Source organism: Pipistrellus hanaki (genome assembly GCF_964339955.1).
Source record: "Pipistrellus hanaki genome assembly, chromosome: 7".
NCBI classification, from domain to species: domain Eukaryota; kingdom Metazoa; phylum Chordata; class Mammalia; order Chiroptera; family Vespertilionidae; genus Pipistrellus; species Pipistrellus hanaki.
In genome coordinates, this window is record NC_140509.1 from 14,267,987 (window position 1) to 14,279,373 (window position 11,387).

Consider the following 11,387-nt stretch of genomic DNA (forward strand, 5'->3'; position numbering starts at 1 on the left):
TCCATTTTTCAACGAACGCCAAACAAAAACTACAAAACAGATCAAAAAACTTTTTTTACTGATTAACAGCTGAATAGCCAACTATCAAATACAAAATGTGTTTTACATTTGTACTACGTCTGAAAACCTAAAAATTCAACTGAAGCCATATATGTGTGAAACCCGCAATTACTTAGTTGCCGACCCTATATATATATATATATATATATATATATATATATATATATATATATATATATATATATATATATATATATATATATATATATTTTAAAAAGTCACCTTGCTTGTGAAAGCAGAATAGGTCTAAAAGTGGATCTAAGGGTGTCAGGCACTGGACTGTACTTTTTTCCAACCTATATCCACACAGTATCAACAAAGCCATTTTATAGGCTTTCACCCTGGTGACCAGAGAAGGACACATCTTGGGATGTTTAGGTCCAGGACTGAGTAAGTGACCCTCATCCTTAAGGCTCCTTGGGGTGCTCAACCACCATCTGGTTGAGCAATTTATTTTTAGTTTTTTTCCTCTTCCTATTTTACAAAAGTCCCAGAAATGTCATATATAGACCTTCTTTCAAGTGTTTGGATAAAATTGTGAATTCAGTTGTCATAGCTCGCCCCACCCATTTTATTATTGTGGTAAATTATACACATCATAACATTTATCATCCTAACCACTTTTAAGTGTACAGTTCTGTGGCACTATCTTCACACTGTTGGGCAATTATCACCCTCATCATCTCTAGAAGTCCTCAATCTCTCTACTGGAACTCTGCACCCATTAAACAGTAAGTCTCCATCTGCCTCTTCCCCTCTCCCCTTCCTCCCGTCCCCCTCAGCCACTGGCAACCACTGTGCTCCTTTCTCCCTCTTTGAATTTACACAACATTTTGTGTATTGGTTTTTGTGACAGGCTTATTTTATTTAGCATAATGTCTTCACGGTTCATCCAAGTAGCATGTATGGAAATTTCCTTTCCTTTTAAGAATGAAAGGTAGTCTATTGTATATGTCACATTTTGTTTATCCATTCATTCATCCATGGACACTGGGGCTGCGTCCACCTTTTGGCTCTTGTGAAAGATGCTGCTATGAACATGGACGTAAGGTACCCGTTTCCACTTCCTTTTCTCCCCTTCTTCAAAGGTACTCTATGGGCAGGAGTACTTCCGGGCTGTTTGAGTCAGTCCCTGTGGCTGCCCTTCTCCCTTCCCAGCTACTTTGCTCTATTAACTCACTTGATGATGAATACTCCTCATTAGCTCAACCCCCGGCCACTGGGAAATTAGAGATTGGATAATTCACATTGAAATAAAGGGGCAATGACTTTTTGTGTGCCACTCCTTGGGAAGTCTCTAATGCTGCAAGAAATAGAGACCAAGGACTTCCCCAGGGCTGGGCCTTCTAACCCCAGAGGGTGGCACCTCAGAGGCTGGGGACTACATTGGATTGACAGCGTTCTTCCTGCGAGAGTCAGAGGACATGTACTGGGCATCACTTTGGAGGGCCTGGTCCGTTGGTTGTAGCAGAGCCTGGATGAAGCCAAGGCTATGGTTTCAGTGACCCCTGGGCCAACCCATCCTACTCACTAGCTATAGTCTGCACTGCTACTCTCAGGCACCTGGTCAATAGCACTTGAACTCGAACCAAAAGAAGAATGCAAATTGCAGAAGAGGTTTACATTTAAAAAGTTCACACACTTTCAAAATAGAGGAAGTCCAGATGTAAGAGAGGATGGGTCTACATGGTTGAGCACTGATGGAGGAGTCTGCCACCAACACTGGATGTGAATCTTGTCAGCCATGGGCTTTGTCCAAACTCTGAGAGCCTCAGTTTCTCCATTTGCAAATGGGCTGAGGGTCATTGTCCAGTAAACTTAGCTGGTATTCATATAATCACCTGGGTGCTTTTAAAATGCAGGAAGCCTGGGCACCATCCCTGGAGATCCTAATTAATTGTTTGGGGGGTGGGGGAATCAATAATATTTACAAAGCTCCCCAGGTGATTTGAAATGCAGATCACAGGCCTTACGTGTAGCAGACCCTCTACAGATGTTAGCCTCCTTCCATGCCTGCAAAAATCCCATAAAGCACAGTCCCTCCCTCACACGGACTGTCCTCTGGCATCAGCTGCCTTGATTCACACCCCAGGTCTGTGATGGCGAGCAGGTTCTTAACATAGCAGAGCTTCAGTTTTCCCAACAGTGAAATGGGACTGAGAACAGAACCTACTTCATAGTTTTCACGCAGATTAAAAGAGATCATTTCACACGTAGCATGGAGACAGTGAGCACTCCGTAAATGTTGGCTCTTATTGTGGGAATGGGTCAGTGTCAAGTCGGGAATCCCCTTGTCTCTGGGACAGCCAGCCCTTCTCAGCCCTCCAGAGAAACTCACCCTCTGCTCCCCTGCTGGGGCTGCCCTCCTGCTGAGCCACTTTCCTGAGAGATGCCTGGTGAGAACTTGGGATCAGATTGAGTCAGAGGTATTTGTAGAATTGACTCATCAGGTCTTAAAACCAGAAGATTGCCCTGTGGTTCTCATGACGTTCCTGGAAAATAAAAGAAGCGAATATTATTGGGCTGAGTTCATCAGACACTTCAACCCTCCCTTTTGTGTGCCCGGCATCCTGAAAGGAGCAGGCAGCAACCCAGCCAAGTCTGAACCATCAAAGGCAGGGGCCCGGCCGCCGTGCTGAGAGACATTGCTTCTCCCGCAGACAGGTCTGGTCCTCTTCCCACAGACCTCTGCCTCTCTGCTCCCCCCAGGCTACCCGGTTTCTCCTCCCTCCACGCTCCTGGGAACAGTGTTCCCGAGGGCTGCCTCTGGTGAGGTGTGTCAGAGCAGAGCTATGCTGGAGGGCTGGGTGTGGGCTGGGAAGGGGCCACCCAGACTCCAGAAAACCAGAAAGGGAAAGTTGCCCTTCTGCAGCCAGGATTTCTGGGATCTTGCAGCTGCCAGCTGGGGTGCCCATTTTTCTTTGCCTCCTTTTCTCCACCTGCTTATAGCAAGTCTTAATGTTTCCACATCCCAGCTTTCTGTAGAATCTACTGCTCTGCATCCCCAGAGCTACAACTCTAGCAGAAGCCACTGTCACTTTGTAATTTCTCACCTTCACCTGGAACCTCCTTACTGGTCTCCCTGCTCCTGTTCCGTCTACCCGCTGCTCAGTGCTGCCGGGTGAACTTTTCAAAAAACAGAACTAATCATGTCACACACACACCCTTATGCTTAAAACTTTCCCAAAGCTTTCCATTGCTTAGGATAATGACTAAACTCCTTAACAAGTTCAACAAGGCCTCGTGTATCAGGATTTGGTTTGGCTATAATAGAAAACTCAATTTAACAGGGATTTGGACAGATAAGATTTTATTTTCTCATAAGAAGAAGCTGCAGTTGAATGAGCTAGGATTGGCAGAGCAATTCCTCACGGTTACCAGGGACTCAGTTCTCTGCTCTATCCTGCCTAGCATGTGGTTTTCACCTCATGGTCCAAGAGGGCTGCTTGAGCACCAGCCACTGCAGCCAATTCCCAGGCACAGGAAGGAGGAATTGCACACAGTACTTCTACTTGCATCCTTCTGCCCCAAATTTAACAACATGGCTACAGCTAGCTGGAAGAGAGGCTGGGAAATGTAATCTTTATTCTAAATGTTATGGTCTAGCTGAAAAGGAAGTGTAGGAGGAGGATGGATAACAGCTGACAGTGTATGTTATCTGCTACATCTCCAGACCCCTGTTCACCTCCTGAGCTTCATCTCGCCTCATGCTTCCTTTACCTTGCCCTCTATACTCCCATCACTTGGCTTTCTCTGCAAGGCCCACATATTTGCAATATTCCTTCCTGCCACCGGCCTTTGCTCACACTTCAATAATTCCCCCCTCTTCCTGCTTAATGACTCATTCTTTGGGATTCTGCTCAATCAACATTTCCTCGTGAAATCTTCCTTTATTAGGTCAACCTCCTATTTCAGATGTTTATAGCATGTAGATTGTGTCACTGTTGCAATTACATATTTGAGCAATTATTTGATGATTTTATGCCCCACCACCCCCTGCCATGAGGTTTAAGTCTGGTTTTGCACACGATGGAGCATTCTGCTGGACATACTGTTAAGTGATCAAGGAATATTTGTTGCATAAATTAATGAAAAAATTTAGCCATTATCTAATAGCTAGACCTCAGCAAATGATTTCCCGAACAAGTGGTGGAAGGTGGCCAGGAGGGCGGGGACATGCAGTGAGTAGGGGAGCATTCTGAAGGATTCATTCAGATCATGTGGGCTCTTGGGTGTGGAGAGGAAACATTGAACAGGAACTCAGGAGACCTGTTTTCTTGTCTCAGCACATCCCCCAGTCTTTGGGCCACTGCCTGGAGACAGTGAGAAGACAGTGAGAAATGGTCAGATGCTGGATATATTTGAAGGCAGAGCCTATAATCATTGCTGGCAGATGGGGGTAGGGTTAGGGAAAGAGGGGAAGGAGAGGGGTCAAGGATTAGTCCTGAAGGCTTGGATGAACAAATGGAAGGTTATTTACTAAGAAGGTGAAGACAAGGAGAGGAAGAGGTTTTAGGGAGATGATCATAAGGGCATATTTGCAAATGAATGGCAAGTTCCCATAGCCCTCTGGCCTTACACTTCAACTCTTCCACAGGTTCCCCCAGAGAAAGCCAGAGCCCCAGGTTGGTGCCAAGTGGGTGTACAAAAGGTAAAACAGTTGCCAGCCAAGAAATGATTCAGCCTTACTCAGCAATCCCATTGAACAGAAAGTGGTCAGAAGACCGTGCCCTGCAGGCTTGGTAGGAAGCGGTCACATTCTACTAAAGATCAGTGACAGGGAAAGGCATATCTGTGCGTGGTCGTTGCAGAAATGTTTGAAAATTCAGAGAAGTATAATCTCATCACATGCCTAACACCTTCGTGTGTTTTCTCTCAATCGTTATTTTGCACAGTTTTCTACAGGCAGTTGAAGGCATCCACATAATATGATTTGGCGATTTCCTTGTCTCACTAAGCAGTGAAGCACATGTTTGTAAATTGCTTTCTGGAGAGGATGTGCTGACCTCCTCGACCAGAAACAATATCTTAAAAAGACCACTTCTTCCCTGCCTAGCTGGCCAGCAGCGAGCATCAGCATTAAGGATACTTTGAAAATTTGACAAGTGAAAAATAGCAACTCATTATTCATAATTATTTCAATTCATAATCATTATTATTTTAATTTGCAATTCTTTCATTTCTAGAATGAACACTTGTCAAATGCCTCTTCATTGTATATTTTCACATATATTTCAGTATATTTTCTTATATATATTTCAATTCATAATTTATTATTTTGATTTGCAATTCAAGATATATTTACCATATATGATATATAAATATATATTTAGAATGTATACCATATATATTATGCACTTTCAAATTTGACTTTTGTGAAGATCTTTGCAGGATAGTAACAGGAACAGAATCACTGACATCTAGTTGAACTTCATCTTCCCCATCTCAAGAAGTAGCATTCTCCTCCCCCTCCCACCAAGTGGTTGGTTGTGTGTGAGTGAGATGGGGGTGGCAGTGGGAAGAAGAAAGCGTGCCAGGGCTGGAAAGCTTGTCCTCAGCTTTTCACACGCCAGCCTCTAATACGCCCAAGAAAGGCTGAGGCTCCATGCTTTCCGAGCATGCCACTGCTAACTACTAGCTGGTGGCCATCTGCTGGGCAGCTTTTTGGGATTTCTGCCCCAGTCTGATCTGCCAGATGGCAACCTGAACGCTCCTTTAGGGTAAGGATGCTATCTGATCCAGCTGTGTTTACCAAGCCTGCTATAGCATCTGTCTCAGTACCTATCTGTTCTGTAACCGAATGATAGATGATGAGAGAAGAGACAGTTCTCAGCTGTGTCATGAAACAGTGAGTCCCTTTCTCTCACTGGCCTCCATCTCTATGTCTTACGTAATGAATCCAGTCACAGCAAAGATTCCCTCTAACTCTGCAATTCTGTGAAAACACCTCTTAAGTAATTAATCCGGTCAGGACAAAGACTTCTTCTAACTCTGAAGTTCTGTGAAAACACCAAACCCATCTTTGCTTTCGTTTCCTCTTCTATGAGACAGGATGAAAAAAAATCAACTTCCCATCAGGTTGCCAGATAAAATATGGGACCCCCAGTTAAATTAGAATGTCAGATAAACAAAGAGTAAGTTTTTGTTTTGTTTTTTTAGTACAAGTGTGTCCCAAATATTGCATAGACTCCATAAATAATGGAAGCACTGAACGATTAAACAACATGCAGCTGGATCAGTTTATTGCATTTGGAGTTGTGATTCTGGCCCGATGATGATTATATGGCATTCATTCAACAAGTATTTATTGAGCATCTACTCTATGCCAGACACAATTTCGGCCCTGGTGACACAGCAGAGAATGAAATAAGCAGTGTCTCTCATTTCATAGAACTTGCATTCTAGTTAACAAAAAATACATAAAATGGCAGGTGCTCATAATTCTCAGGAGACTAATAAAGCAAGATAAGGGTCAGAAACCAGGTGAGGGGGCTAAGGAAGGAACTAAGGAGTCTGATTAATCGATCCTCTGCACCTGAGAGCCCCCATCCTCCACAGAGAGCAGTGTAACAGCAAGATCCTGACATTATTTTGCAGCAACCACTGAAGCTGCATAAAAATGACATCACCAATTCAAAAGTTTATGTCCCAAATCAGGGATAAAATGATCAGTTGTGGATGGAAGAGACCTATAAATCATTTAGCCCAGAGTTTTGCAGCCACTGGGTTTCCTGACAGCCAGGTGAAAGTTTTGGAAGGTGAGGTACTTGCTCAAAAGATGCTTCAGTTTTTAAATTCTATTTGACATTCAGGTTGGGGTGAGTCCTGACAACTTGAGGTTTTTGGGTTTTTTTTGAAGTTTTAGCTGAAACAACAGTGAAGGGCTTTTCTCAAGAATCTTTACACACACACACACACACACACACACACCTCAGGCCAATGTCCATGGTTCAACGGCTTTGCTGGAGACTATTAAGTTAATGGCAGGTGAGGTCATGTCCCTCTTCCCCTGGTACCTGAGTGGTCATCAGCATCAACACTATTACTATTATTTTCATGATCATGTTAAGTTTCCAGATTGTTCTTCTACACCTGGTTATTCTAATATCTACAATCATAAATCCTAGGCTTTATTTGCCAAGCTTGTCTCTTTGGCTTTCACCTTTGCTACCCCAGGTATGGTCCCCGCCGGCAGCATCCCCATCACCTGGGAGCTGGCTGGAAACGCAGGGTCTCAGGCCCCTGCTGAACCACAACCTGCCCTTTGACAATGTCCCCGGGGAATGGCCTGCACAGTCAAGTCTGAGAAATGATGCTCTAGAACATTCCGTGTGCTAGGCTCTATTTCATGTTACACACGAGACTTCTATTTGGTTTCATAGAAAGGGCTCTTGTCTGCTAAAAGAGCTGGATGTGTGAAGCTCACGAACATCTTTCTCAAGTAAAAGCAGATCCAGCAGTTTGGAGAGTTTCTCCTTTCCCCATTTCAGCTCACAGGAGTTACATGCTTAGGAGTGTGTGCAATTCTTGGTTTACAACCTAAGGTCATCATGGAACCCCGAGGGGGTTATGTTTTGGTGGAGGAGAGGCAGCTCTAGGAAAGCCAACAGGAGAAAGTACCCATGGCATTCCTCCCAGAGAGGTTTGCAGGCACGTGGGTGGCTTCTCCTCAAAGGTTGTCCCTCAAGGGACAATTGCCCCCCTGGTCCCATCAGACGTAATTCCCCTCCACACCAACTGCGCATCGAGCATCTGGGGCCTGCGAGGACGTTGTTGGGAGCTGAAGTCAGGACGGGTGAGGAAACAAGCTCTCACCAGATGATTAGGGTTCCTCTGAGTCTCTGCCAGATGCAGACGAAAGAACCGCTCACCCATGACGAGTGTTAAGAGCACACGTGTTCCCATGCAACGGGAGATGTGTTGACTCATTGACTCTCATCATAGCATCTCCCAGCATCATACATCGAGGCAACCAAGCAGGTTCTGAAAGGCACGGCATTCCTGAAGGGCAGGGCATACAGGTGGGCACCCAAACAGACAATGCAGAACGGAAAGCAGAGGCCTCGGAGACGTGACTCTGGTGAAACGTAGAAGAGCTTCTAGGGTGAGCACAGACCATGTGCCCAGAGCAGCAAGCAGGGTGGCTGAGACAGCTGGGTTAAGTCATTGGCATTGCTGTGGGTCCTTTGATCTGAGGTGGGCAAGCCCAGTCACAAAGAGCTGTCACCCTCTTTCTACCTGGAGGCAGGGGATTAGGAGAGAAGGAGCAAAGGTAGGCTTGTCAATGCTTCCAGGTCTCAAGTGCTGCCCATCGTGAACTTAGATCAAGGCTTCAAGTTGAAGACCATCCATGGCAGCTTGATCAATCCTGGGAGGGTCCACCAGGGTCAGTGGTCAGCAAACTCATTAGTCAGCAAAGCCAACTGTCAATAGTGCAACGATTGAAATTTCTTTTGAGAGCCACATTTTTTTTTTAAACTTAAACTTCTAACACCACTTCTTCAACATAGACTCTCCCAGGCCATGGTATTTTGTGGAAGAGCCACACTCAAGGGGCCAAAGAGCCGCATGTGGCTAGTGAGCTGCAGTTTGCCCACCACGGCCCAGGGTCACTGGGCCAGCCTTCCTGTACAGATGGGAAATGAAATCTCTCAGAGCGGGAATCGGCACTAAGATCTTCTGGCTCCTGACCCCAAACCCTTTCAACTCCTCGCTGAGAGCTTGGCTTTGCTGGGCAGGGAGGGGCTGTCTGGTTAACCAACTTCTGCTTCGTGAAGAGTGGAAGGGCCTTCCTGCCACTGTCTGTCAGCACTTACTGTGCTTGGCAAGATGGCCTCCAAATAGTCCCAGCTCCCGCCCCACCTGGAACTCCTCGCTGTCTGCACAGGAGTGCCGCCTCTGCTGACCCCAGAGGAGATCCTCCCCCACTGAGGTGCCACCGGGCCCCTGTGGTGCTCCCTGCCTCTCACTTCCAGTGCTGGGCCACAGCTGCCCACGTTGTGCGTTAACTGGTCATGAACCCTCCCTTCTGTACTGGATTGTTGTCTGGGGGTAGGACAGGCTCTCTCGCACCTTCTTCCTAAGTCCCTAGCGTGGAGCTGGGCTTACAGCGGACCATCATGCCTGAGTGACCCTTTCTCGTTTCTTCCTTGGCAGATTCAGAGCCCAGTACCTTGGACTCCCAGTCTTCGACCTTGTTCCTTTCCTCTGAAGAGCCGGGCCCCTCCGCCACGGCCCTGCCTTCCCCCTCCTCCTCCTGCGAACCCCAGGCGTTTTCTCCCTCCGTGCTGCCCTCGCTGCTGCCCCCTCAGCTCCCCAGAGCCTCTGCGCCCCCTGGCCCTGGTGCCCCCAGGCGCACCGGCCTATACTCTGTCGTGGCCTCCTCTCCAGAGGCTGCCCCGCGCCTCCTGGACTGGCTGCCCGGCTGCCCCTCGGCCACCCCTCCTGGTGGCCGCGGGGAGGAGCGGGAGTGGCCGGCGCCCATCCAGGGCCCTGAGAGGGGCCGTGCCCAGCACCTGGGATCATCAGCCAGGGAAGAGGGCCCAGAGGATGCTGGGACCGCCCTGCCTCCCGCCACCCCGCCCGTCGTCACCGCCACCCCTGCGAGCTTGGAAGCCAATGTTGGGGACATCCTGGTGGAGCTGCGGACCATGAACGGCCACCTGGGCGTCATAGCGAAGGCCCTCACCAAACTGGCCTCGTCCCTGGGGCCCCAGCCCCAGCCCCAGCCCCTGCCTGGTGGGGCTGATGACAACTAATGCAGAGGGCATCTCCCGGCTGTGCATCTGAACCACGCTCAGTAACGGGGCCCTGGAGGGCACCGGGCATCTGCCTGTCCATCACCCGGCATCCTGTGCATCACCCAGGAGCCCAGCAAACCCAGCAGAAGAGGGAATTACTCTGATCAACCTACTTAGGCGAATGGACCTCCACGCACGCGCCTTTCCGTCTGAAATGATGTCACTCCTCCCACCTCTCCCATGCTGCCTGCCCTTCACCTCTGGACTCTCCAGGCCCCTCAAATGTCCTTCTCTTGTTCTGGAAAAGGCCTTGGACTCCTGGCAGGGAGAGCACCTCCCGTTGGGGGTGGGAGCTTGGGAAAGGTGCTTAGAGAACCAGCCTGTCACAGTCCCCGCCTGTGACTTCTGGGAAGTATGGAGGGAGAGCAGGCGCACAGCCGGTGACAGAAGCAGCCGTTCACGGCAGCCCCAGCCTTCCTCTCATGAGTTGCTGACGGTGTATCCGATCTCTGGTAATGTTTACATGTTTCTTAAAAGAAAAGAAAAAAGAAAAAAGAAAAGTTCGGGGAAAATTTATATTTTTTTCTCATTATAACCGAATTTCAAGATGTTTGGAAAATAGAGAAGTGAAAAAACTGATGTATCTGGAGAAGGGTGGGGTATTTAAGTCGTTCTCATGAACAAGAAGATATTTTGTGTAATAAAGTTTTTCTATGTACTGCCTGGCACATTTTCTATGTACTCTCTGCCACATCTCTTCCTTCCCAGGGTCCGCTCTCCTTTCTCAGCCTTGGTTTGGCTTTTCCCATGCTTGTGAAGAAGAAGTTTTGAAAGGTTCTCATGATTGTTCTCTAAAACTCCCTAGCCCTAACTAGTTTGGCTCAGTGGATAGAGCCAAACCAGTTGCAAAGCCTGCAGACTGAAGGGTCCCAGGTTCAATTCCAGTCAAGGGAATGTATCTATTCTAACCACCCACTTCTAGCTGATCAATGTTTCTCTCTCATCGATGGTTCTAACTCTCTATTTCTCTCCCTTCTTCTCTGTAAAAATCAATAAAATATATTCCCCCCCCAAAAAACAAAAACTCCCAGATATCCCCGATTTGGTAAACCCACCCCTTTTCTCTGGATGGAAGCTGAAACTCAATCACGAGTGACTGGCATATGGAGGAAGCCGGAATCCTAGCCTTGGTTCACTAAATACCTCCCTCCCCAACAGTGACAACCAGAAAACGTCTCCAGATCCTGCCACTGTCGCCGGGCTGAGACCTGGATGGGGTTTCAGAGATCTGGAATAACCTGTAGCTTCCAGGATCTGACTTCCCACAATGAGCCAGGGTCCTCTCACCTTCCTATTTGAATTAGAATTTTAATAAAGTCTAATCGTTTGCCCAAACTAGCATGCCGCTCTTTTTCCAGAAACAAATCTGGGGTCAGAACAAGGCACGGAGTACAATCCCATCCCTGAGCAGTGACAGGCTCCCAGCTGGGGCGCCGAGGCGGGCAGTTTGGTTTCTGTGCGTAAGAACCACCTGGAGAGCTTGTTGAGAAGCGGATTTTGCCTCAGTGGCTCTGCGGTGGGACCTGA

At 47.6% G+C, this 11,387-nt stretch overlaps 1 protein-coding gene across 1 annotated transcript; it reads left to right on the forward strand.

Moving 5' to 3' along the window:
- Positions 1–1,099: 1,099 nt before the first annotated feature.
- Positions 1,100–10,779, forward strand: LOC311625821 (uncharacterized protein; the record flags this gene model as incomplete). Its single annotated transcript, XM_084890460.1, has 3 exons — positions 1,100–1,105; positions 4,658–4,685; positions 9,217–10,779. The coding sequence occupies 3 exons, from the start codon at positions 1,100–1,102 to the stop codon at positions 9,816–9,818; spliced, it is 636 nt and encodes a 211-aa protein (XP_084746586.1). The 3' UTR covers positions 9,819–10,779.
- Positions 10,780–11,387: the final 608 nt, after the last annotated feature.